Source organism: Accipiter gentilis, chromosome 10 (genome assembly GCF_929443795.1).
Source record: "Accipiter gentilis chromosome 10, bAccGen1.1, whole genome shotgun sequence".
In the NCBI taxonomy this organism is placed as follows: Eukaryota; Metazoa; Chordata; class Aves; order Accipitriformes; family Accipitridae; genus Astur; species Astur gentilis.
Genome location: NC_064889.1, coordinates 16,924,085 through 16,951,504, shown reverse-complemented (window position 1 = coordinate 16,951,504; position 27,420 = coordinate 16,924,085). Strand labels below are relative to the sequence as shown.

Sequence of the window (27,420 nt, the reverse complement as noted above, 5' to 3'; positions counted from 1 at the left end):
CATTTTATTTTTGTGTCTTCCATATGATTTTTAAACCACGAGTAATGCCAGCTTCCAAAGATTCATCCTATATTTGAACCTTGCTCACTGTCTTCCACTTGCTTAGCCGTGAACATGATTTTAACAAAGCCATTTCAACCTCTTAGTTAATTTGTTTCTGAGGCCTTTCTCTTTCAGAGTGAGTAATTAAACTAAAAGAGCCTGGAAAAGCCCCTTACAGTAAATAATTTACAAGTTCCTCCCTGGGGACATTTTTTAATTATAACTCCACTGGTCAGATCTTACTGAATACTCTGAGATACCAATCCCTGCTGAGATCCTGAAATATAATTAACTTATTCCTTTGGTAATGGTATTTTTCCTTAGCCTATCCATTTCTTATGCAGGGCAGACAGATTTGTTTATAAACAAAGTAGAGATTGATAGACGCTTTGTCATAAGAATGGCAATAATGGCATTCACTGCAACAGACAGGGGCACGTCCATTTGAGGAAAGATGATACTGTTTTGAAGCAATTTTTATAAATCCTACTCTGACAATCCAGCATGGAGAGATACAAAAGAGCAACCAGACAGCCCCGATTCCTCTCCTTCTTGGCAGCCTGCCTTGCTCCCCAAGTGCCATTTTATGCATAGCAAACGTAAATAATTCTGACGCACCTACCAACCCCCTAACCTTTGTGCTTCGGAAACACTGCTATATACTATCAAACTGACAGTGATTTCATGTTATGTGGCAAAAAGAAAAACCCTGAGCGACAGCAGCAAGGTTGGGGATGTCAAATGAAAGCTGTCACATTTATTTAGCTCCATGATTCTCAAGACAATATACATAAATATTGTTTTACTATCCCCACCAGCCAAATGTTAAGAGCTATCTGCATCAGCCAGGGTCCTGCGGCTCCCTCAGCCTGGCCAATGAGCCTGTGATGATCTCCTCCTGACCCAGGAGAGGCTGGCAAGGAACAAAGCACCAGCTCCTCTTGTTCCCAATGATACAGTACATTAAATAGCTTCCTCATCCTTTCCCACTGCAGCTGTAGCCAAAAGGGCAACTGGTTTGGAGTGAGAGAAGGAGAGAATGCCTCCATGATGTATTGAAATGTGATCTGTGAAATAAGAAGTTTGGGGACACTCATTGCTTCAAGTCCTGAAAGCCTTCAAAGCTTGCTTGCTTGTCCTATACCAGTTAGTTCCAGCAGCTCCAGAGAGCCCATGAGGACAAAGCTTGGTGCCTAGCTGTGGCTGTGCTGGACGGGGGCCTGTATTTTGCATTTGAACTCTTGCTTTTTACTTTTTCCCACCTATTTTGAACTCCCACACAACAAAACATATGACCAAGTCCTCGTCTCTCCCTAAGCACTTTGTTTCTGTACAGTTGATAGTGCTGGCTCTGAAGTCTCTTCATCATATGCTGCCCTTTTTGTACACAGTTGTTCACCTGGTATGTCCTGAAGTGAAATACAAGTCAAGCTAGCCCTTATTCTAGTGAACAAATCAAAGCTCAGATAGCAAGATCAAAAGCTAATTCAAAGGGCCATAAAGTGTTGTGACTAAACTCATATCTGAGCAAATAATAATGATAATAATAATAATAATAATAATACCCTCTTATATAGAGAATGCCTCAGAAAAACCACAAGGCACAGAGGTTTTGGATAAAAAACTGCTTTCACACTGGCCGTTTGATTTATGTGGCATAAGGCATCCTAATAAAACAGTTCAAAGAAGTAGTATTCAGTTTTAAAACCAAACATCATGGCTTCCCCTAAGCTTGAATGTAGCAGCAAGAGGTCATTAGCCTCTGATTATGTTCTGTTATGCTGATGTGGCCTCTTAATTTTGTGCCTAAAGTAGAACTGGAGCAGCATTCATGCAGTCACGCCTAGTGTCACACTAACCAAAAACATGTAAACATGTCTCAGGATCTCAGATTAACCTCCGTGGCTAAACCTTGGGGCAGGACACCACTAAAAGCACCCACTGGTTTTGGTAAGGTGGAAGCAGGTAGCTTGTTGAATGGGGCTGGACTTAATATACGCATTTAAAACATCTATCATCAGATTTGGGATCCAGGTTTCCGCTGTGAAAAATACTGGCTTCAGTGTAGCTTTGTTGATGTCCATGGCAGGCCATGCCATATGGCATAGTGCTGAGCCCAATGTGATGGGTGAACTCAAACAGCCTTGCAGACAAACCTAGAAATAGGTCTGCCACACGCAAAGCCTGACCCATCTTTTTATTTGTTGCTCTCCATATGCCAATAGAAGTTCAGAAGTGAAGAAGGGATTAAAATACTGCCAGGACAGACATTGTGAAAAACAACAGCCCGATTTTCTCATCATATTTATTCTCCAAAGGTCTTGACTCGTAAGAGTCTGTCTCCCTCCTGCAAGGCAGTACAGCTGGCAGCACTGTAGAGCTGAGAAGAGCCGGAGGACGCTGCACCGCATGCACCAGCACCAATACCGTCATCTCAACTTCTGCTTGCACAGCCCTTTGTGATACATGAACACAAACTGCTACAAGCTGTCTTGTTCAGGTTGCAGCTTTTCTGCACACACTGGTGGAAAGCCCAGCAGGCCAATACTGAAGGTATCTTCACCCCAGCCAGATGGACCTTTGTTAACACAGGACGGAGAAGCACCAGGGAGCACAGGCCAGAGAGACCTGAGTTGCTAAGCTTATGTTCACCCCAGAGCAAGAGGGTTTAATTAGTTACTGTATTAGCAAAATGGAAATAAAACTGAATACAAGGATTCTGAGATGAAAAGGTTCATACGTACTGTAGGCATGGTTTTGTTCACAAAAGCAGTTAACGTTGACGAAGTCTTAAGGTCATTCTGCTCTGCAGCTGGTCCTTGAGAATTCATGGATTTTTTAATGATGACACAGAGCAGTTTGGTGAAAATAAATGCACTGATTTATTGATTAAAGGAGGAGTTAAACATTTACAGAAAAAGTGAAGTTGCACTGAAGAAAGAACACAGAATTTTGACAGTTTGATTGATCCTGACTGGAAATATTGTGTCCTATTATGATGAGGACAGCGTGCAGAGGAAAACTCACTATCTCCAGATAGTGAGTTTTTTCAGAGGTAGACTCACTATCTTGTTCCTGATTTCCAGGATGGTCTGGAGAACTGGAGAACAAACAACCTTCCATCCAAAATCTTACTCGATCCATAAAACCTGCTCTCTGCAATTCTTAGCATCTCTTTATCCTTTAACATAGGACTCACACGTCACACAATACTTTTGGACATTATGAATGGCCCATGTACAAAATTATAGAACTTAAAGTAATTTTTATTATTATTTTATAAAAAAAGAGCTGTTTTCCTTCACATGGAGAACTCACTGACCGCATTTTAGACTACATTACAATCTTGTATTCAGATAAAGGAAAGAACCGTATACCAAAGCTACAGACATGAACCTTTTTTTATTAACAGATACTCTCTTTATTTTAAGACAACTTCAAGGAGCCAAGTAAACAGTCAAAATTATTGTATACATGAAAATCCATTAAGGCTTTTTTCCAATCACCATTTTTTGCCCAGTTACTATAGGACTTATCTGGCAGTTTCTTGTTTTGCTCATAGATGCACATAATATTTAAGTACTAAGAACTTTCACTATAACAAGTATCTAATTCCAGAACGGATCAAGAACTGCCATTAGTACACAGTTCACTTTTAATAAAACTGTTAAGTATCAAGTAGCTTGTTCCTCAAAAGTACGATGAGAAGAAATGGTCCTTACCATAATGAAGTCACACATTCTTGTTTCTATTGATTCTAGAATAAGAATTCACACCAGCTATTTGCTAATTAAAAGCAAATCAATGCAATCCTCACTACTATTACCACGTTTACACTATTCGGGGTTTTTTTGTTCAAACACAAATAGTGTATTTTATTGCTCCCAAAGTCATGTATGACTACCAAAAAGTCATGATTGATGGATCTGATGTCTTTGGTTGGTCACTTTGAAGGTGGGTTGGTATCAAGATACTTTCAGCGATCTTCATAAAGGATTTCATCTATTTGGACGTCATTTTCTGCCACAGGCACTGATTCACAAATCTGTTCCCTAAAAGCCAAGGCAATTGTGTAAGGCTTTCCCCTGGCATGTTTCATACATCTTTCAAGATAGGTATCATAATATCCTTTCCCTCTTCCCAATCTGTTGCCTTTTTTGTCAAACCCAAGGCCTGGCATGAAGATAAGGTCAAGACCTCCTGTAGAAAAATGAAATAAACATTAGTGGATGCACTGTGGATTTCCTGATGGCTTGACTACATCCACATAACTTCAGACATTTGCAAAAATGCAAGCTTTGTGTTTTGCAAAGTGCTTCCCTCTCTTTGATCTGATAAAAAATACTTTGAATGCTAAACCTGTAAATTTACATTTTCATCTTATCAATTGCATACTAGATCAGCTGCAAAATAATTAGACCTTGAAAAGCTAGAAGGAAAAAAACCTACATTATAACAAATTTATTTTATCATTTTAACCCCACACTTCCAAATACTAATGATTATGACTCTAAATCCAGGCAGAGACTGAACTCAGGGAAATTAAAGGCAGGAGGAATCAGAAAATCAAATGAACTTCAACACCAGCCACAAAAACAGAAAGAATGAAAAGAAGACGTGTAAAAGAGAGACAGAACATCTTGACACAACTGTAAGACATCATGAACCTTCACTCAACCTCCCAAAACTAAAGAGCTTTGAATACAATATATTCTGAAAGTGGTTATTTGCCCTCTTATCAAGATCAAGATTTGAAGGCTTGTCTCTTCATGATGACACGTTCCTCTTCTCCCAAGGAACTTTCTTCCTGAGCCTCCAGCAATTTTCACTGTTGCTCCAGCAGCACACACAGGCATTCTGCTTGCCTGCCCTGAATATCCCTTCTTCTGGAGGGATGTAAGGGGTCCCCGAGACTCTTCTGAGATTGCACTTGATTAGAACTCAAAATCAGTTAAAAAACTGAAACAAGCTGCATAAGCTGCCAATCATCTGGACAAAACAGACCCAACTGGCTGCTGAAGCCCTGACAAAAGACCCCACCAACCAGATCCTGATAAAAAGGCAAGATCAGCTAAGCCCTTTCTTTCTTGCTTTGTTCATACTCTGCAAATGGATTTGGATCGGCATCATGCCAGGTAGCCAACTACAATTTACTTACACTTGGCTGCCCACTTGTTTCAGGAGTTGATTCACATCACGGCCAGGTGGGCAAAAGAAACTGGCTGCCATGCTGAGCGACCACCGGGCATGGAGGCAGCCAGTGTGCAGATTTCCATTACTTATGCAAGGCTTGTTTGTTTAGTGTGAGAAGTCTTGCAAGGACATCCTCTAAGCAAATAAGCTTGGCTGGCCTGGAACGGACTGCTGAACGCAGGAACATCCCACTTACTAGTTTCACAATGCAAAGAAAGTTTCATAACTTGGTGCTGTAGCAGACAGACGCTTAAGGAGAGAAGTGCAGGAATGGTAGTGGAAAGCCAGCACAGACTAAAACACAGCTGACCTGAGTCTGGAAAGAAAGCAAATACTGTGTCTCATTCCACTGCTTCTTCCTTGTTACAGGAACGGTGCTTAGCCTTGAGCAGCTTTTCTATAACTAGCTTCTGCTCCTTTACCAGGGCTAGGATGCATCAGGTGTTTTTCTGCTTTTCCTATGTCCAAAGCTTCTCTCTCCTGTCATTTTGGATTGAGCTGCTCTCACTACATCTAGCTGAGGAATGATGCCCAACGTTCAAGGAGATGTGTGGGAGCATGTACTGGAAAAGCCAGAGCTAAGCAGAGTTTTTCAGTTTCCAGGGGATCCCATTGGAGATCACGTATCAACTCCAAACTCAGCCTGGAAAAGCATGTTAAAAGTTCACATAAGACCAACTCATTTGCACTCACTTCCCAGGTTCCTGGAGATTTCCTTCCATTGTTCATCATTCAGAGAAAAGTCACTGATGTGAACACTCATCCATTATGACCTGATGACTTAATTAAAACACTGATATAAAATATGCAAGGCAACACAGTGTGAAATGCTTAGAGAAGATCAATCTTGCAAATCTGGCATCATACAGTTAAGAAGCAAGGCTTTTTTAAAGAGGTCAGAGGAGTAAGAGGAGGGAATTAGCCAAAGGGCAGACCACAGAATATTACTGGTTGAAATAAAAAGGAGTCTGAGTGTTTTACCACACTGCAGTCAACTTTTGACTCATAGGACACACAAATGGCAAATGGCAAACAAAGAGGAAAAGAGGCATGAGGGCATTTGTGTAAGGCCAAAGAGATGCCATTTTTATGGTATCACCATGTACATCATGGTAGACATAGCATGTCACATCTCCTCAGTTTGCAAAAATTCGTATTTGCCAACTGTCAGGCCTATGAACTAGGACTTAGAAACCAGCTGATCATCTCCCCTTTAACACGGTCAGTAATAGATTCAGCAGGTGAAATCCTCCCCAAGTTACTCCTGGGCTTACTAGTTATCCTCTCCATAATTTGCTTTACATCAGCTTTGCATAGGTATTCAGGTGGCCCAGAAACCAGTATATACCAAACACTAATGATGCACAGAAAGAAATACACTCTGCCTTACACACTTCTTTTTAACTGTTTTCACTCCATGTGACTCTCATGTCAAAAAGCAGGAAACATTTGCAGACACTACTGCTGGCAGGTAAGATTGCACACAAGGGGCAAATCGGCAGAGTAAAAAGGTGCCATTTCTCCTTACATTTGTATTACAGACAGGAAGAAGACAAGTCAGGGGAAGGACTAAGGAAAGAGGGAACTGGCAGGAACAGTGCAGGGAAGAAAGATATTTTCTACGTAGTTTAACTGATAGCACCAGGCACACTCGAGTGAACTTAGAAGTATTAAAGCACTGTGTTTTCTTCTGGGTTCTCTGGAGAAACAGACTATTTTAATGATTCAGCTCCTCTATAATCACGGAATTTCTATGCCAAATAACTCAAACAAGCTTGTGCAAGTTTCAATATGAAAAATTATGCTGTAAATACTGTAATAGTTACCCTTGTATTTTCCTTCTGTGGGAGCACTGCAATACTGCCTTTGCTCTGACTCACAACACACTGTCTGAGGTCTATGCAACTCATACTGCACAAGATTTAAGTAAAATGCCAAACAAGACTTTCGGTAGAAAAACGACACAGAGCCCGAAGGCAGTTCAAACAGCATTAGCCCCAAATCCTGCCCTGGGATCTAGAATGAATGGCAGAGAGCTGCATGGAGAAAACACTTCCCCGCCACATAACTTGGGGAGCAACAAAACCTCTTGTGGTGCCTGCGGCAGCACGGGGGAAGAGTTGTCACAGGATGAGAGGTGACACACAGATGAGACCAAGATTGCAGACACAGATGAGACCAAGATTGCAGACACATAAGATTACTATCAGCAATGAGAGTACATCAACAGGATGGCAGGTGAGGGTAAGAACATCTTACCCCTCTTGGCACAGGGCCCTCATGCTCCCAGGCCCTTCCAGCCCTGAAGGACCACCGGTTGCCACTCAGGACACCCTGCAGGCTTGCTCTGTTTTCACATCCTACTCCCCTTGCTCCCACAGACCACTGTGTGAAATGGCATCCTTGTCCCTGAGAAGACAGAGGAGGTATTTGGGCATCAAATCAGTTTTTAGTGCCTCATAAAACATGCTAAGAGAGGTCTCACATTCACTACCTACTTCTATCCCTCTCCTTGTAATGTCCACTGTCCCCTACGTGTCCATAGTCATTAACTGGTGGTTCTCGGATCCCCGAGGGTCCTATGACTACATGCCAAGAGCCCAGGAAAGCACACTCCCAGTCAGGAGGGTTTTGCTATAGGTAATGCGTGCTTCTCCTGGAATATTCGCTTGTGGTCTGCAAATTGCTAAAGGCTGAAAACACTGTCTCAAGCAACAATGTATTGCTCCAGCTTCTATGTAGAGAATATCAATGCTTCTTATACACTTAATTAAGCTACTGGGTATCCCAGTAAGGTTAGCAATTATGATGACAGTCACCTAATACTTGCTGTATCTATGACATGAGCTCTTGTGGCCACAGCTCCTTCAACTGTGTAGCACCGTGCGTGAAGTAATATACCCTGACTTATCTATCAATGTGGGCATACAGCCATGCTGACACGGCCACACAGGTTTCATTTATACTGCTAAATACAGCAGAGCCAGAAAACAAATTGATTTACAGGATCACAGGTGGTCAATACTGTTGAATTGTCAGCACACTGTCTGGCACTGCCAGTCCAAGTGACACCCACGCCTGCTCCAGGGGACAGGATTCCCATGGGCAGTAAAGACAGAAGAGTACAGGTTTGGCTCCTTCCGCTTTGTGCACTCCTCCTACACCAACAAAACTGCTTTTGCTTCTCCAGGCACAGGCTTTCCTGCCACATGCCAGAATATTCAATACAAATCCTCAGACTGATGCTACAGAAATACTGCTGTGATGGTCTGCCATAAGGCCTCATATTATTAAAGACACTATGAACTGGGGAAAAGAGAAAAAAAACCCAGCATTGCCTTGGGGCACAGAGGCATCGTGTGACACCAAAAAAGAAAAGACAGCCCAAGTTCTGTGTAGTGTGGACAGGACTAGTCTGTGCCACTTAGCCCCGTGTTATTTAGCAGTGTAGATACAGTCATAGCTTCAGAACCTGCCATGTGGGTGTACAGGCACACTCTGTTTGCACTGAGTCGCAAACATCTATGTAGACATACCTTATGTCACAGAGAAGTGAAATGACTTGCCCAAGGACTCAGGAAACGTGTGGCAAAACTACGAGCAAAAGGCAGGTGTGCAAGCTGCATGTCCCCTGACTTAACCAGCAGACCAAAACATCAGCATCCCCTCTCTGGTGTTTTAAATAGGAATACATGGTTTCGCTTCCTCTAGGCAGCTGTGGTGAATCTCCCCAGTTCGGCAGTACATTTCTCATTACCCTTCATGATGATATCAGGTTTGATTTGTTCCCCAGGGAAGGATTTTCTCCTTGCACCTCATTACCTCTCTTCTCCTAATCTGATGTTCCTATTTGAAATGCCAGCCAGCATTTTCAGAAGTGTTCTTGACAATGGTTAATTACAGAAGAGTCCATCAAACTGCACAGATACAGGTCACGTAAAGACTGCCGGGGACTTGTCCTGCCCTCAGTAGGAACAGCCAGCATGGCCTCTCTCCTCGCAGGTTTGACGGGGCTCCGTCAGCCCACTGCCACCAGCTGTGTGGGGTCATTCATCTCCTCCTCCTTCCATGAGACAGTCCTCATGGAAGATGAAAATGAAATACTTTGTCATCCCACCTTCTCATCCCTCGCCACCACTTGCTTTGTGGACACAGTGAAGGCCCTGGGACCCATCAAAGTGGGAGCTAGGACTCTTTTGATCCTCGCCTCCAAAGCACTTGCAAGAGGATGAGGCAAAGGCTGACCTGCAGCAACTCCTGTGTCCCTGTAAAGAATGGCAACGTGCTCATAAAAATCATGCTCGCAGCACAGATGCCTTCTGAGCTCAAGCCTACAAGAGGTCAACTGCAATCAGCTCTGTATGCCACTGCTGCTGCTCCTCACAGCAGCAGCTGTGCAGTTTGAGCTTCTCCCTGAAGCACAGAAGTTTTTGCATCATTTACTCCATCACCATAAGGATGGCTTGATCTTCCCAGCCTGGTACCTTGGGCAGGAAAAAGCTTTTCAGCAGGCACAGCTCGCACTGCGGTGGTAGTCAGGGTCTCCCCTTCTTTGCTCAGATGTAAATGTTTACGTAAGGTGCAGGACCAGAAGAACCAGGACAAGAACAACTCTCTGTTTAAAGGAAAGGCATGTTTATGGTGTTATGCACGCCCATAAACAATGTCAGATCAGTCTACGCACAACCTCTGCAGAGCTGACAAATATTTGAAAGCTGTTCATTTACAAGGAATGAAAGCTTACTTTGGTCCTTTTCTGATCTAGCAAGGACCACAATGGATTAAAAACCCAAATCCTTTTGCAGGAAAACCTTACTTTTCAGAATGAAAAGAGTGCAGTAACCATCTGCTACCCCAGCAGAAAGGAAAAAATTAACTCAATCACTTGATCCTAACATTTTAAGTATCAGTCCTGGTGACATGCAGGGTATGAGCCAATGAGTTGGAATAACTCAGAAAGTTCTAATTAATGACAGAGTTGTTACTGTAACTAACCACTGTCAGCATCAATATAGTTAGGTCTCTTGGGTAGGTATTAGCTTCTCAACATATACTCTATAGGGCACAGATCATCATCTTGTTCTGTATTTAGACTGCACCTAACACTGTGGTCTGGGTTAACAACCAGACCTCAGAGAAAACTCCACAAAAGCAAATATTTCAATTATGCTGCAACAAAACAAATCCCTTCCCCTTTATGACTAGTGCAAAGCCTTCTCCCTAGAATGCCCGGGATGCCCCTCACACCACTACTGAGGTTGCTAACAGCTTAGTATTTCCTTCCATATAAAAAGTTTTCTGCCCTTTGGAAAAAAACCGCTCTTGGTTTCAAGTGCTGCATCTCTGCTTTTGCAAACTCGCCTTGGTATAAGGTCAAAAAGGGAAATGCCAGATCTGTTCACAACAGGCCTAATCCAGACCCTACCAAGGTGTATGGTTCCTGGAAGGGCTGGGATTGCTTCCAGAGGAAACCAATTCCTTATCCCAAGTAAGCCCTGGAAAAGCCAGATACTGTTATATCCCCAGTCAAATGAGCAAGGAGACAAAAACATTACCCTTTGCTGCAATCAATAAGCATTTGAAAAACAGTCATTCAACCAAAAACAATGATGCTGACTTCTTCCAGTAACAAGGGGGATCTCAGATATAAGCAGTTACATTGCTTAACTTTACCCCAGCCAGTCTGCTAAAATGCAAATGCAATCCCTTCGGCAGAAAGGAAACTCTTATCCGATAGTTCCTATTTGCTCACATGATACAGCCTTTGAAAATCAGTATCAGAAGCCCAGCATGAATTCTCATCTCCTTGGAAACCCAAGGTACAACACAAAGAATCAGATCCTCAGTTATTGTAAATCAGCATTGCCCCACTGACTCTCCCTCTGCACTAATATTGGGAACTACATGAAAAATATTCCGAGTTACTGACATGAGTTTGAGAAAAATCCATTCTTTTCTCTTGTAGATATTTGCTATTGGTTGTTCATAAACAGCCCTCCACTAGTGCTCACTCTGTAGTCTCCTTATGACCCCAAACAGTTACCTAACAGGACTAAAAGTTGTGTTTCATATTAGATTGAAAAACCAGCTCATTTTAAACCACAGTGAGTAGCTTTTCCTCCAGGTGTTTCCCCTGTGTGAACACCTTTGATTGTGCAGTACCACATCACTTCAGCAGAACTTACTGTTTTCTAACTATTCATAGACATATGTTGCTTTAGAAGGAGAGCCAGAGAGATGCTCACTTTTTACCCAGCGTGCACGAGACAGGCACAGGAATCAAAAATTGAAGTATCACATCCAAATCCCACAGGCTCCATCCATGGTCTCCTGCTATGGGACACACCGTGAGGCCCTCAAGGCTCATGCTCACCTCATCCAGGGAGAAATGCTTTTAACACCAGGGGCAATCACTTGCTTTACTTTCATTCCTATTTATGTATGGGAATTGCAGGCACCAGGAAGGTTTTGTGTCCTTTTGTCTTCTAAAAACTTTTTACCCACATCTATGTACACCCATAACCTACCAATCTACCTTTTACATACATACAGATGCCAAGCAGACTATCTCCTCTGCAATCTGCACGCCCCAGGTAATTGGTCCACTGGCATGACCGAGACAGCTTCTGTTATTACTTCAATAAAATATTTTGCAGAAAATAGAACCATCAGCAGAATCTACAAACAAGCACTGAGCAACTCAGCGTTTATCTGTCTACTCATCCATGTCAGTGCTTTGTGTCAGCATGAAACACTGGTCTCCACAGTTCACACTTGCCCTTCTGAACTACAGCATAATAAAATATTTATACTTCTCCCTAAGAAGCTACACGATAGCTATCAGTTGTACAGGTTTAAAACAAACGAGTGGCTGCCACTCTCCCATTATTAAACCTGCAAAACACACTAATAAAGCTATTTGATCAGTTCCTGTGCTACTAAGCTGCGACCAAGCAAACACCCTCTATTTTGAATTAATTTAAAACAAAATCTTACAAATTTAGTGCAAATGCATTTTAAAGGTTAAGTGTACTGCACAGCATCAACTGTAGTATGTCAGCCCTGCACAAACAAACCTATCCTGCTCCACAAATAAATATCTTTTCATGTGTCATCAGGGAAGCTACTGTATAAGGAAGGCTAAGACTGGTGTTCAAATCTAGCTGGTTTCACAATGTGGCAAGACTTTGCGAGGTTATAACCATCACACTCATTTCCCCTGAGGTTTAACTTACAGTCAGCTGAGGTCCGGTGTCTCATTTTCAGAATTTGCCAAATGCCTACCTAAAAGAAAATTTGAACAAGTAGTTTTCTATTTCACTATTATTCATCAAGTCTGTATAAGCCCTGTAAATAAACCATAATCACTCAATGCCACCTACAAAAATGTCTGGGTTTGCAAATTCAGAGTAAAGGAAATAATTGCTTAGAAATGCTTTAGTTATCAGTCTGTGAAAAATGACTTATCTGCTTCTGATATTCAGATATGTGAGCAGAGTTAGAACAGTTTGATTGGGAAAACAAGGGCACCGAAAAATGTTTGGTTCAAAGGCTTGCACCTGGGTTCTCCTGTGATTTTAAACCACCAAAATACTCTGAAACAAGATGTACCAAGGAGCAATTCCAAAGAGAGGACAAACGGCATTAGAGCCACTTTACAGCACATCAACGCATCTTGTTAAATCAGCAAATGCTGACTGCAAATCTGCTCCTTTAGAGAAACTCACAAGGCATTGGTGCTTGAACTGTTTGTCGGGATTGTCATAACACTGCTGCAGCCTAAGATACAAGAATCTTTGTGTATCTTTATGTGTTTTTACGTGAAATTCTTTTAAGATCTTATCAGCTACACTTCCCATAGTGTTTATCTGAGCACTTATTTAAATACTTCAACTCGATACATGTGCATGTGGACTACTTTATTTCTTCACTCTTGGTCCTCTTTTGCATGCTGCTGTCTGGGTATTTTAAAATCAAAATATGACAGAAGTGAATCATTTGGGGATTTTTTCAATACATCATGCATCACTATCAATATTTCCAATGCCCTTTGACTCACTCAGCATACAGCCTATTGTAAAATAAGCAGAACCGCTTGTGAAATATGAACAGTTAAGGCATCAACTTCTTCATCAGCGCATAAACCCGACTGCTGTGAGGAGTTACACCACTTGATGGGAACATTAGGCATGCTTACAGGCAGGATTTACTGAACATGCAGAGTCAGCTGTTTTGGAGGTGATAGCACCTTCACTGTTGGTGTCAGACCTGTTAACATCACAACAGCTGAGAAATTCTGCTTCGTCCATCACAAGATCTTCTTTTATCCTTTTAAGCTTGGACAGCTTAAAAATCCCAACTGTCCACGAAATCCTCCACCTCCCTCACTCCAACCCCTGATTTTTTGCGGAACATTAGGCTGGAGAACATGTTCTCCAGTGTGAGTGAGTACAATGCCTGGATGAGATTTTAATTATAGGGGAAACAGCCTAAATGACACCAACGCTCCATAGTAAATATATGGAATACTGACACCTGCCGGCAATGGACTTCATGTCACTCCTGGAAAGGAACTTGCCCTCCATCTACACCCCAAAAGCTGATTCCCATCTCACATCCCCAACAGCCAGCACAAGCAGGAACTGAGTCCAGTTATGATGACAAGCATGAAGACCACAACATGAGTCTCCTGCTCCCTGAAAGTCAGTGGCTCTTGGCCAGGTCCAAGGAATTTCCCACTGTACAGGGGAAATGAGAGTGTATCTCAGCAAAGACAGTGGGGATTAACTGTGCCAGGAAGACAAATCTTTTGTAGCTGAAAAAGTGCTGACCTAATTTAATAGCCCACTAAACTGGCAGAAAACCAATCCTAGGAAAAAGAAAGAAAAAAAAGTAGCTATCTTCTGCCAGATTCATGAGCTGAATCTGCTCAGCAGTGAATACTGGAGATGGCACCAGGGCTGGGAGGACGAGGGGAGCACAGAGCTGGAAGCAAGAAAAAGGCAGCAAGACTGCCCCTTCTGGCACCAGCCGGGTGCCTAGCAGGGCTCAGCTGTCTCACCAAACCCAATGTTCAATCCACATCACCCTACACGGGTGGGCAGCAGGAGAAAGCCTCCTCTCCTGCTCTCCGGATTGTCCAGATTACATGCACAAAGGCACTGAGATGAGCTTGGTGCTGGCTCTTCCTTTCCAAATATGAAAATAAAGGAAGACAAACATATCTGTTCGGATTAATTACCGCAGCCCAAGATACTCGCATGTTTGCATTTACGCTGTATGAGTTTGTTGTACAGACTCATGCCACACTCCAGAAATGAACCTAACCTCTTACTTGCTTTTCAGAGACTCCTGTCTCCAGGAAACAGTATGAAGAAAATGACAATGCTACTCTTCACACTCACTGTAGCAAAATTAGCCTTCTTTGAAACAAAACACTTGACAGTCACTTGCAGTGAATTTAAAGCCCTTGCCTATGTTGCTTTCAGTTCTCTTTAAACTTTAATTGATTATAGCAGAAGTAATCTTTTTAGTTGTTTTGCTGAGTGCGAAGAGAATGTTTTCTGCAAGAAGGCAAACATGGATGTGACACTTCAGATGATTACAAGGAAAAGCACTCTTTTAAAGCCTTAATGAACTTTATGAAAGCAAAAAGCTGTAGTGTTCCAGAGCTCTCAGCCCTCCAGGTTCACTGCAGGATAGCCTGGCACAGGCGGTATTAAAATTAAACTATACAGTGTTGACGGTTTAGTCTGCACCAAGGAAATTCAGGACATAAGGACAACAAAGGGCATTACAAAGCGATGCCACATAAACACATCAACTTTTGCATTACAGAGCATTTTTTCAAAGCCTTTCAAAGAAAGAGACTCTTTGTAATCATGCCATACCTGTTTCTGAACAGAAGCACCGGGAGAAGCTCAGCTAAAAGTGTCTGCGTTCACCTAGCAAATTGGGTGCTGATTGTTATTAAGCTGTTTCAGAGAGCTGTGGAAGCTGGTGCAGACATCAAGGAGAAGGGCAGACACCAGCTGCAGGAAAGAGCAATCCCAGCGCCGGGGATGAAGTCCCACATCTTCCAACTGAAGGCTAGGATGCAGAAAAACCCTGAGGGTAACAGTTGCTACCACAGCTGGGTCCAACACCTGAAATATTTTATTTCCAAGCAGGCATTTTCCTAGCTCTACCTGTTACAGAACATGCTAGACAGAATAATGTAAAATTATTTTATGGATCTTTAATACTGGAACAGACATTTTTGTAATGATGCATCATTGTGGGATACCTATGTGGGAACCAGTGAAAAAGATTTGCCCAGTTACCCGATTTGAAAAGCAGTGTTATGGTATATGCAGAAAGAATTAACGTCTACAGTGCCACTACATACATTTCACAGTATTTCTTTGCCTGGACATAAAATCTTCTCTCAGGTATCTTTTCTCCAAAATAACATGAGAGGGATTGCAAAGGTTGAAAGAGCAATGGCTGGAACTCTTACAGATCTAGAAAAGCTTCTATATGAGAGTAAGTAAATGGACAAAGTTTGATAGAAAAAAAATACAATAGATACAATTCAGGTTTAACTAAACAATTAATAATAAAAAGAAAGTAAATCAAACATCCTTATTTACTTATCATAGAAGAATGAGGTAGCACCTGAACTGAAAGCAGCAAATTTAAAATGAATACAAGGAAAATAATATTTCACACATCACAGGAACATAATATGATATTAACATAATAAGGAACATAATATTTCACATTACAACTAACTAACCAGTACAACTCACAGCTGTCAGAAGGCAGCAGAGCCAAGGGCTTAATACAAATATAATTAGATGCTTAGAGGAACACTCCAAATGCCCACAGGTAAAGAGAAACCAGAACCTGTTTGTAAGGGGATAAGCCGAGGACTGCAGCTGCAGAGGTAGGAAGAAATTTTAGTTATTGCTACACAGCTACAAGTTGTGAGATTTCCTGACTCTTGTAAAAACACATGATGCTGGATTGCATGTCCAGTGCTCCTGTACTGTGTGAGGGGAAGCATCCTCTTTCTGTAAGACAACTCATCACCAGAATGTTAATGCCTCACTTCCACTGAATTTATTCTCCTTATGCATATCAAAATACTATGGCTCATTGTCTCCAAGCAGAAGTTCATTCCAAACTTTAAATCATTTCATTAAAAAATAAATTACATTAAGAGCTAGGCCTTGATTTTCAATTTTGTTTCATGCCATGCTCTCAGGTTTTCTTTTTTAGGACCAGTGTAAAAAGATTTTAAATTATAATCTATCCCTTGACATATTTTGTACTGTAAGTTTTAATCAAGTCTCCCAGAGGAAAAGAAAATCTAATAGTACCCTCAATCACTTTACAATCTTGTTTGGGGTATTCTGGGGTTTTTTTTCCTAAGCAGTAATATTTAATATCCCTGCTTTTCACATACACATATTTCATTTATTCCAGATACATTCCAATCTGCATATATCTTATTTAAATATTCACAGTTACCCCCGAGCATTATTTACTGCACATCTTTTTTCAGAATGATTAGCATCATTTTGTATGGTCCCATTATGCCTTCACGTACAGCTATACAACCTCTAATGGGACTGAAGTAGCATATTAGACCTTCCCTGTGCTTCAAGGCACAGCATTTTCTCCTCACACTGTTTTTTATTTCTAAACTCTAACATGCCTCATATTTCAAAACCCTCCCATTTCTGGCACATCTTTTTTGGGGGGGAGAAGGGGGCAACCTATTATCTTTTTTTTTACATCCCATTTTATTTTGCAGCTCTAAGTTAAACCTATTCCTCTTAAGACTGTATTGCCACCACTTCAGTCACACTTCTGAAGAACTGTGCTAAAATTTGGAATAACTAAGAATACTGATGGCATCACAAGACCATCAGTCCTGGCAGAAAATACAGCCTCTTTGAATGTATAAATAAATAACAGAAGTTTAAAGACAGGTGAAAAAGCTTCTGCAGACTACAATGTTTCTGCAGGGCAAATCCTAATGGCAAAGTTTAAAATATGGCTAATGGTCACTCCAGAATAATTTCAAACTACTTGAGGTTGCTTGGATCTGTAGCCTAGAGGTAGCCAGCACTTTCCTTGCAAGAGGGTCACCCTTTCTGGCAATAAATAGCTCTCATAAACCAAATACGATCCACACAGGTAAACTGTCCCTGGCTGTTTCTGCTACCAGCATGTTGTAATTTATGCTACAGCAAGTCTCAAAGTGTTCTGGAAGTTGTAAGGGCAGAAAGATATAACTACCCTAACCTTAAAAGCCAACATTCAAAAGGTTATGTGAAAATGAAGCTGCAAGAAGTTGCTGCTAGACAGATTTCCTCACTTTGTTTGAAATCTGGATCTTTCCTTATTATTAATAATAAATATACCATTATTTAAAGCATGGATTATCTAGTAATATTTCAGTAAGTATCTTGAAGGTAACAACACAAATACTGTGATCAGTAGGCCACCAAAGTTTCCAGTACTGAAAATGCCAGAAGTCTCCAAACTAAATTGCAAATTACTATTCTGGTTCTTAATACATACATTTCTGGGAGCAAAAATACATTATGCTTTAGTAGAGTAGTAGCAGATTATTCAGCATTCCCCATTACATACAAGATGCTATATTTTCAAGTGCTGACATTTTTCAGCTTGGGTATTTATGCCAGACTGAGGCAGGGGGTTATACTTCTTTTTTTTCAGGCAAAATGGTTCACTTGTTTCTAAGAACAAAGTTAGCAAAAAACAGCAATGGGGAAAGCTCTGTTGCTCTATGCTTTGAGGCAAGAACTTGAAATCTTGCTCGTAGTACCCTCTGTGTCAACGATGTTGCTTCAGCCCCATTCAAATCCATTTGAGCTGGGCTTACACAATGTTGTAAATGTCTGAAAACCTGTCATTTGCACAGGCTTAGGAAAGATGTGTGAGAGTGAGCACGGGGCCTCTCCACACCCTTGCTGGAGTCACAACGGCATGGGTGGCCCCACGACTCTCTCTACGAGTCAGTGACAGTTTACAGGGGATGTTCCCTCCGTTGTGGCTACTCATTCCCACCCCACACATGTTGCACTGATAAGGCCACCAGGTAATCTGGATCCACTCATCTAGGTTAAAAAAATCCCAACGAAAACATGGTAGAGGAAAGGAAGAAAATACCCTTCATCCAGAGCAGCAAGCTGATCCAGCTTACCACAGAGAGGCAGGAACACGCTGAAAACATGAGGAGGGAAAACCCCTTAAACCAGTATTGCCGCAAAGACAGAACACAGAGCTGCAGGCTCAGCTCCTCCTGCAAGCCCTGCTCCCAACTGCGAGGACTCCAAAGGACTTTCATTTCAGTGGCTGCTCCTAGTCCCGCTGACTGGGGCAAGACTGGGAACTGAAACATGGAAGGAAATGAGGACTGAAGTTTCACTAAGATTTTTTTTTGGCATGCCACCCGCTTACACAACCCCTCATCACCAGGTTCCTACTAGCCCTTCAGTAGCATCAGTCCAAACCTGTGTGGTGGCCCTGTCTGAGAGAAGAGCCTTTTATTGGTGCTGGGTTACTTCTAACCAAGACTGGTTCCCAGTATAGGTCCCAAGATGGCTGCAGGGGCATCTGTGCTGGTGCAGGAGAGGAGGGGTGGGGACCAAGGGGAGGAGAGAGGGCAGAGGCTTATTTAATCAGGCACAGCCCAAAAGAAACAATCACAAAAATATGTCTTTGTACTGTTTAGTACAAAAAGTACTATGTAACAGAGAGGGAGTTCTTCTAAGCCAATGAAAAATAGAAAGAAGCCAGCACAGTGGGGAAGGAAATGAGTAAATTGGGACAGTGAATCTTGTATGTCTGGGAGCAGACAAGTGAAAGAAGACAAAGCACATGATCTCCTCCCTTTTGGCAAGGGCAAGCTATTTATGTTGGCCCAGCTGCCCCTGAAATGACAAGCTAGGACTGAGAGCAGGAGGAAATGGGAATATGGAGAGAAAGGCCAGAGAAGGACACTTGGAGAGGGAGATTCAGTTAGGCTGGGCAAAGAGCAGAAGGATGGAAAGGGGCATTATGGTGGCAGAGAAATTAAAGCTTGGAAAAGGGGGTCTAGCCCAAGGATGAGACAAGTCTGGGAAATTATCATTTTGGAGGGAACAGAGAAGAAACTGTAATGTTTGGAAAAACAAGCAAAAGAGTTTGCGTTCACTGGGGCAGCTCCTCTGCACAACTCAGGCTGGAACAAGGATCCCGAGCCTCTGCTGCTTCTCCATCTGTAAATACTAGTGAGTATCTTTAAGTCATTGAATGTTGTAGTGATGAAGATCCCCTACAGAAATGACGACCTCAGTCTCCATACCAAGGTTTGAATAATGTGTGGTAAAAAAGGCCTGCAGCTCTAACTTGAACAGAGAGAAAGCAAATGACTGAGCGCATGCTTGTTAGCAGCATTCATCAACAGGAAGCAGTCTTCATCTTCTGCATCTTTCAAAAAGCCCAAGATCATTCCATCTGGGTTCATCTTTGAATGAGCCTAGATCCAACGGGCAAGGACTATGTAATAAAGTACTTAAAGACCGAGGCAGAATTTACACAGATAAAGAGGCTGAATTAAGTTTGGACACATAATCCCATTTTCTTGCATTTCTTAGGAGAGCACCTCACAATCCATTAGAGTAAGCAGATTCAGAGCCATAATTTCTAGTAACTCTTCATTTTTCAGCCCAAGAAAAATACCTAGGCCAAAACCCCTCTCCCCATCACCCAGGTGAATGTTTTAATAAAAGTTGTCTATAATTTATTGTACACCTTCAACTACTAGTCAGTATTTCAGTTTAGTTGTGAACACTTAAGCATAATACTTGCTTAGGTCCAAGACTTCTGGTTGAGATTCGTCAGTGCAAAGTTGGCCACCTGCCTCCCTTCAAAGAAGCCACCTCCAAGAATTTTACCATATGGAGATACTCAACCTAGTCTTTTTTTTCCTTTTTTTTTTTTTTTTGAGTCCCAGTAAGAATCTCTTTTTCAGAGGTATAACTTAGCTTTTCACCCATAGTTCTAAGAGCAGGTTTAAGTAATAATAAATAACATTACAAATGAGGAAACCCATGTCCAGCCCGCTGAATCACACCGCCTCCCTAAACCACATTGAAATTAGAGCTGCTGGGGAAATGTCCTTTAAATTTCTGTAGGAGTTGTGATAAAAAGCAAACAGGGAACATGGTTTTATCTGATTTACTCCTTCCAAAGTTGTGCAAGCTATCTACACTCCTGTAAACAATTACTGCAACCCGCCTGAACTCTCACCAGAAGTATTACCTTGGGCAAAACCCAATATCAGTGCACATTTATACTTCTGAAGGGCAAGGATACAAATGGGAATTGATACCTCTTAAGACAAGGTACCACTGGCTTGCTCCAGAAGTTGTCTAAATCCTTCAGCAGGTATAGCTGGAAATGAACCACATCATGCACCTACATACACCCCAACTCCAAACAAAATATCTGAACTTCTTCCACCTTTGTTCTTTCTGTCACTGTGCCCATTTAGCCCAAAGAAAGCAACTTTTCATATGACAATTACTGTCACCCATACATAGTAGAGAGGATGACAGACCTACTACCAAACTGCAGTGATCTTTGTTTATGCCAACAAGGTGCAATGTAGTGTACTGCCAAGATGAAAATGGGTAAACCCTGATCCAACAGAAAAAGGACTGTCTCTGAAAGGAGGGGTTCATGTCTATTCAGCACTGCCTGTGAGTGCTACCAAAGACTAGGAAACTCTGCAAAAATTATACCTGGTCTTATATTTGAGCTATCCTTCACAATAACCGTGCCTGAAGTTTTAAGGACAGTGTGAATTTAAGCTTTTTGTCATGCAAAATGAATACACTCAGAAATGACATGACTTATTTATATACCTGCAGGGTATTTCTTGGAAATTACATAGCGACTTATGCCAGCAATGGGAACATTACTAATGTAACACCATGTTATCTCCTTATAACAATGTAAATGCCTCAGATCACCACAGTATTTGATAACATCACAGAGATAAATGTTTCATCCATGCATAATTCCAACAATGGAGGATGGATGTAGTAGTAAGGCAATTTGCATTCCTACAAATGTACCAAAGTTCAAAAAATATAATAACTGACACAAAAAATACAGCAAAAGGAATTTAAAGACACATTGAGATGCAGTGTGTGTTTCTGTAGGGACAAATTGGAGGGGAGGGGAGGGGAAGGGAGGGGGGATCTTATTATGCAACAGTGAATAAAACTTAAACTTATTCTCTATTAACCTACAAAAGCTGTCAAGGATAAAGGACCAAGGTCTGACTTCCAATCCAAACTGAATTATTCCTAAGTTACTGAGTATAAACCGACTAAAATTGAGCTTCAGGCAGAACAAGTCTGGCATGGACATATACCAGTTGTTACAACTGGTCTCTTGGCATCTCTCTGTAGACTGCAGTAGCTCATTTAGCATTGCTCTCTGCCTATAACCATGCCCTGGGGCAGAGAACAGAACAGCAGCTCCAGAAATAGCCAGGTACCAAAGCTTGCTACTGCTTTCCCCCCATCTTCACTGCCTGGCATCTGGGTTGCACCAGCAGGTATATCTCAGTGCACTCTACACCAGGTAGTCCTTGCTCCCATTGCACCTAAAATTGTTGTGTGTTTACTCTGTGATGCCTGCAACAGACTCGTTAAATTCAATTAACAGCACCTTATCAGTAGTACAAAAGCTTGTCCAGAGTGCCTGAATGAAGCTCAGTCAGCAAAACCCTGGACATTTTAAGGGTTACCTTCAAAAGCCCCAAAAGCCCATTAATATACACAAATTTTTGACAAAAATTAGGAAAACAAGTAACAATTAAGTACTAAATGTGAAGAAGATGATTGTATGAAGCAGTGAAATCCCTTGCTAGCTAAAATGTGCACACAGAAAGGGTTCCGAATTAGGAAAAGAGGTAGAGATCGAAAACAAAGAGAAACAAACACAGTGAAGTGTTCTGGGAGAGTACATTGGCATCTCAAAGCAAATACAAACCCAGGTTCAACCAACCAGAGTCACATAAATGTTATGTTCCTTTATCAAGCATTAAAAAGGTAAGTCTGTGAGGTGTGGAAGCTGTCTGCATGGTGAATTTCCTCCTAGAGAAAATTTTCCCAGACTGAGGTTTCAAGCGTGAGTTCAAGATGAGTTTTCTATTAATAACATTAAACATTTCTGCAGATGTTACAGGAAGATATCTGTTTACAAAAAGAATGCAAATAATGAATGCAGACAAAGAAAAAGTAAGTTTGTTTACGAGTTTGTAGAAGTTGGGAATTTTAGGTTAAGAAAGAGAGAGGTTGTTTGGGGATCAAAACACACATGCCACTAGCTAGATCTAAACAAACTTTTAACTTTTCAGCCTTATGAAGAATCCAGTGACTGAGACAGCATTATAAGATAACAATAAAAATGTGGGAGAATAGTGATGGAAAAGACTTTGCAATATTCATCCAGGCCTACAAGAAAGTCCTTTTATTTTCAGCCTAAGGTCTCAGTCCAGAGAGCTGTTCTGCATGGGCAGGCTCCATATCAGCACTGTGATTCATCCATGCAATACAATTTGCGGGATCAAAGATTTCAGAAAATTTTTGTGTCAGCCTACAGGCATCACCTGGAAAGTTCCCTACCTTTCAGACAGTGCAAACTAAAGTTTTCAGAGTGCATCCTAAAACTGTGAATCCCCATGACTTTCAATGGTACCTGAAGCCACTCCCGGCAAGGCCCTGCCTCCTTCACAAGCCCCTACATTATGCTTGCTGAGACTTCACTGATGATGTCCATGAATTGGACCAAGAAGCTGATTTATATGGAGGGTTGAGTTTCCTTCAGCTGGATCAACTGTGCAGTCTTGTTCCTGCCCTGCTGGCATATCACAGGGGTGGCACAGGGTGGAGAAAAACAGGCAAAAGAAAGGAGTGTCTGCTTACATTGACTTAAGCACCTCTACAACATATAAAACCAAAGTGTAACATTTCTTTTCACTCTTGCTATCAGGTTATTTCCTGCTGGCCTCCAGGCTACTCCTGCTCAACACAATGTAGGAAGAAAATACTCACCACCAGCAAGAGCCTCCTCTCTTGCACTGTCATCATCACTAGGCTGAAGAATATTCCAGGATGTCAAAGTAAGTGAAGAAATGTCTTCAGCTGATGATAACTTCAGCATGTCCATGTGATTGCTGTGAGGCTTGTAACGTGGGATGAAACACTCTTTGCCTTGCTTAAAAATGTCCTTAATGATTTCTTCTGTCTGGATTTCATCTGGCATGCTCAGGAAGATTGCAATTCTTTTGGATTCTTGGTACTTGGGATGGCTAATCACCTACATGGGAAATTGATGCAATCAGTTTATGATAAGTTTATTAAAAGATCGACTTTAATTAAACACACAGCTGGAGCAAAATATCCATTGAAAAAGGTAGATACAAACTACCATGCATCATAGAGAGAATAAACTGACTTTGTTTCCTACTCCAACATTTACACCATCAGCGAAATCAAAATAGGCAAATTTTTGCACCGAGTAAACAAAACATTGTAACAGGTTTGGGCCAGCAAAAAACAATTCTGGAGACAATCTCCTGATCCTTTAAACGTTTGTGCTATATAGTGCAGGCATCCTCAAATGCCCAACATCCCTGGAGAAAGATACAGCAGGTCAGAACTGCAAGTTTATGCAAGACACGAGGTATTTGCACTCCTTTTCTTTCACCCTTTTTACATGCTGGATCTCTCATCCAGGCCTAGGTAGAATGAGAAGCGCATCAGTGATAATAACTCAAAAGAAAATTAGCATCAGATAACTGCAGAGCACCAAGTCTTCCAAGATGAGGTCCCTCTCTTTCTTTTTTTAACCTGAAACGCCTTCCCTACAGCAAGTTCAGATATATGACTTCAAACATTACCTGCTTCTAATAGTTGATCTTATTACTGCACATTTTTTAGAGCTTGAAGGAAAGATGGCCTTCCCATTTTTTTGATTTGCATGAGGTTTGCTGTGCTGGGCTTATAAAAGACTGAATATAGGAAGGAAAATAAAAAATGCTTATATGGTGAAAAAGTGTTAGCAGATTCATGCCTCACTATGTCTCTGCCCCATTCCAGATTGAATTCTCAATTAAAATTTGAGAGAACGTTTTTAAAAATTTGTCTTCTCTTTCTCTAGTACCTTACATACTTTGTTACTTACATCTGGACAAAACAAATACAAATGTGTGCCTTCTCATTTAAATGTGATTTATTCTTATTCTACACACTTGCTAAAATCTGTCAAAAATATCAGACAATTGAGAAACTCTGCTTATCTACAGAACAGAGAGCACCAAATCCTCTGCTCTGTGTTTGCATAACTGCAGGGTAACTTGCTCTTCTGAGCTTTAGCCTTTGCCCCGTCCCCGTTCTGAGAGATAAATGCCCCTATCTAAGTTGAGATATGGTTCTCACTCCTGTTTTTTTCTTTCTTTCCAGCACAGCAGTTAAAAGCCCAGGTGAAATATTCACAAGATGGATATATTTTTGTAAGGGGGAAAAAAAAAACCCAAAACCACTCCAGACCAAATTAGGTAATGTGTTGCTTGGCCATAGAAATGACTTAACAACTCAAAACCATATTTTACTTCCTTTTGTAATTTGCCCAACCTCACACATGGATTTTTCCAACTAAGTGATTAGGCTCTTAAACAACAGGATTTCCACGGTAGCTTTTGTTTGAAAGAACGGACTATTTAGTCAAATTGCAGACTCCAGAGAATGCCTGTGATTCATGTTGCTGAGGGCCTCCAGAGCTGAATCTTATCACGGGTTTGGAGAAGAGAGAAGCCGAGACACAAAACTCTCCTCTTTCAAAGCGGTGCTGTGTGCTGTGGGCACCACACAGGTCTGATCTGCTCCAACGTGCCCAGTAACACATCGATTATGCCGTACAGAAAAAAAATGAGGTTGAAGATGTAAAACCACATGCTAGCAGGAAGACACAATTTCGGATGTTTTCAGAACTGTGAAGATAAAGCTGCTATATGACTCGGAGCAGTTTCTGAGAAGAGTGAAAAAATTTCCACACTTAAAAAATATTATCTGCCCTTTTTTCACCAGCTTATGGCTATTTTTGCAGAATCAGAGCATGCAAACAGCATGACTTTAATCATGAACATAAACATTAAAAAAGACTAATCATCCATAAGCTAATTAAATACTGATGGCTCGGTCAGCCTGTGAAGCTATTTCACTTTGAATTTAAATATCATTTTGAGATGAGATTTTACAACTAAAAATATTGTTCAGGTGTTATAAAATAACCTACTCACTTTTATGAGCTGCAAGCACTGATATATGTTATAAAGCTACATTTTCGGCCTTATATTGTTCCAAATATTTTCTCAGGATTTTCAAAAATTTCCTGTGTGCTGTATTGCCCTCCTGTAAGGAAGCTGTTTTCTGCCACTTGCGCAATGCCACTCTGTCTCAAGTGAGCTCAGAATTTTCCATTTGTGTCAGATTATTAAAATGGCAAGATAACATCAATTTATATGTCATATTTCCTGATGCCTTCTTTTAAGCAAAACAAAAGCTGCATCTTTTAGTGTGCTCCCACTAGCAGAAATGAGTGCTCTCTTGCTGAGTTTATCAGCAACAGCTAGACAAAGGCTGAGGGCTCCTAAAAATTCGGTACTACATGGGCTAGGTGCTTATACAGTTGGCAGAGGACTCTGCCTTTTAGAAGAGGATGCATGCCGGTATCTTCTGAAAATTGAAAGATTCAAGTCTAGGATGTGCGATTACTAAAATGCATTATCATGATAGTAGGACATTACATACTTTTTTTTTAAAAAAAGCACTCCCAGTGGAAAAAAAGGTTACATGAGTTCCAGTTAAACTTCCTGTGACCTAAAGTTTGTGTGCTGCCACGTCCCTCTCATGAAGTGGCTATACATTAGTATTAAGCGAAGTCCATGAAAAGATTTGAGATCCTCTGGCAGGCAAATAACAATATAAATGTACATCATCTAGAAGCACCCGCTGGTGCTGCAAAAAAAATGAGGACTGTGCTCTATTACATGCAGTGACTGCAAAATAAAATTTTATTGTGTTTATTAAAATGATAAAATACATCTATATAAAAACTTTGTAATCCAAACGCAAACAGGACATTTCAAAAGTACATGCCGGTATCATGCTGTGCTAGGATGCCAGTTAGGTAAACCCTGCTTGGTGTCTTTTAAGGTAGAAAAATTACGTTAGAAATAAAACCGCATGGAAGAAATACCGCTGAAAGATACAGAAGGGAAATGACAGCCAGTTAAACAAGAGGCCAAATCGAGACAGTTGCTGCATTTTTATATGCATTGCTAGGAGCTGGCCATAAAGCTAGCCCGATGTGAAACATCTCGAGGTGAACACCCACCACGAACCCAGCAGAAACCCCGCCGCTTTGGGGTTCACGGAATCGCTCCGCTTGGAAAAGACCTTTAAGGCCACCGAGTCCGTGGCAGGCTTCGCCTCCAGTTCCACAAGCACCCCATGCCTCAGCCTGCTGACGGCCGGCCCCGCTCCTCGCACTCGGGGCACACGCCGGAGCCACCAGCCCCGCTCCCCGACACCAACCGGGAGTGAGGAGGCGGGAAGGCCGGGGCCGAGGCGGAGCTCACCCCCCGCCCCCGCCGCTCGGCGACCAGGCCCGGGAAGGCCGGGGGAGCGGCCGAGGAGCCGGCGAGTCCCCTGAGTCACGGCTTCGCTCCCTGGCGGGGCCTGGAAAGTCCCCGCCGGGCTTCCCCGCGCAGCACCGGGGCCGGGGTCGGCTCCTCGGCTCTCTCCCCCGCCCCCGGGCCGCTTTTCCTGGAAGCCGCCGTGCGGCGGCAGGGCCGCGGCCCGCACCCACCTTGCGACTCAGCAGGCGGGACTGGCGCTGCTTCTCCGCCGCGCCCAGCGCCCGCAGCCGCTGCCGCAGCTCCTCTCGCAGCGCCCGCTTAGCGGCCCGCAGCGCCGCCGCCATGTCGCCGCCCTCCCCCGGCGGCTCCATGCGCCGAGTGAGCCGGGCCGCGGCGCCGGCCTCGCCCTCGCGGGCCCCGGGGGCGGCGGCGCTGCCGGGCAGGGCTCCCGCGGCGGCCCGCCGCCCGGC

At 42.2% G+C, this 27,420-nt stretch overlaps 1 protein-coding gene across 1 annotated transcript; it reads right to left on the bottom strand.

Annotated features, from left to right (window-relative positions):
* Positions 1-3,425: 3,425 nt before the first annotated feature.
* MTHFS (methenyltetrahydrofolate synthetase) lies at positions 3,426-27,370 on the bottom strand. The gene is made up of 3 exons (XM_049812917.1): positions 27,181-27,370; positions 23,364-23,628; positions 3,426-4,242 (listed from the first exon to the last, which is right to left on the bottom strand). Exons 1-3 carry the CDS (start codon positions 27,319-27,321, stop codon positions 4,019-4,021), a joined length of 630 nt encoding a protein of 209 aa, XP_049668874.1. The 5' UTR covers positions 27,322-27,370; the 3' UTR covers positions 3,426-4,018.
* Positions 27,371-27,420: the final 50 nt, after the last annotated feature.

Coding starts and splice junctions, on each gene's coding strand:
- MTHFS (XM_049812917.1), bottom strand. CDS start 27,321: ATGGAGCCGCCGGGGGAGGGCGGCGACATGGCGGCGGCGCTGCGGGCC. Junction 23,629..27,180: donor CCCGCCTGCTGAGTCGCAAG/GTGGGTGCGGGC, acceptor TTTCCCATGTAG/GTGATTAGCCATCCCAAGTA. Junction 4,243..23,363: donor AGAGGAGGCTCTTGCTGGTG/GTGAGTATTTTC, acceptor ATTTTTCTACAG/GAGGTCTTGACCTTATCTTC.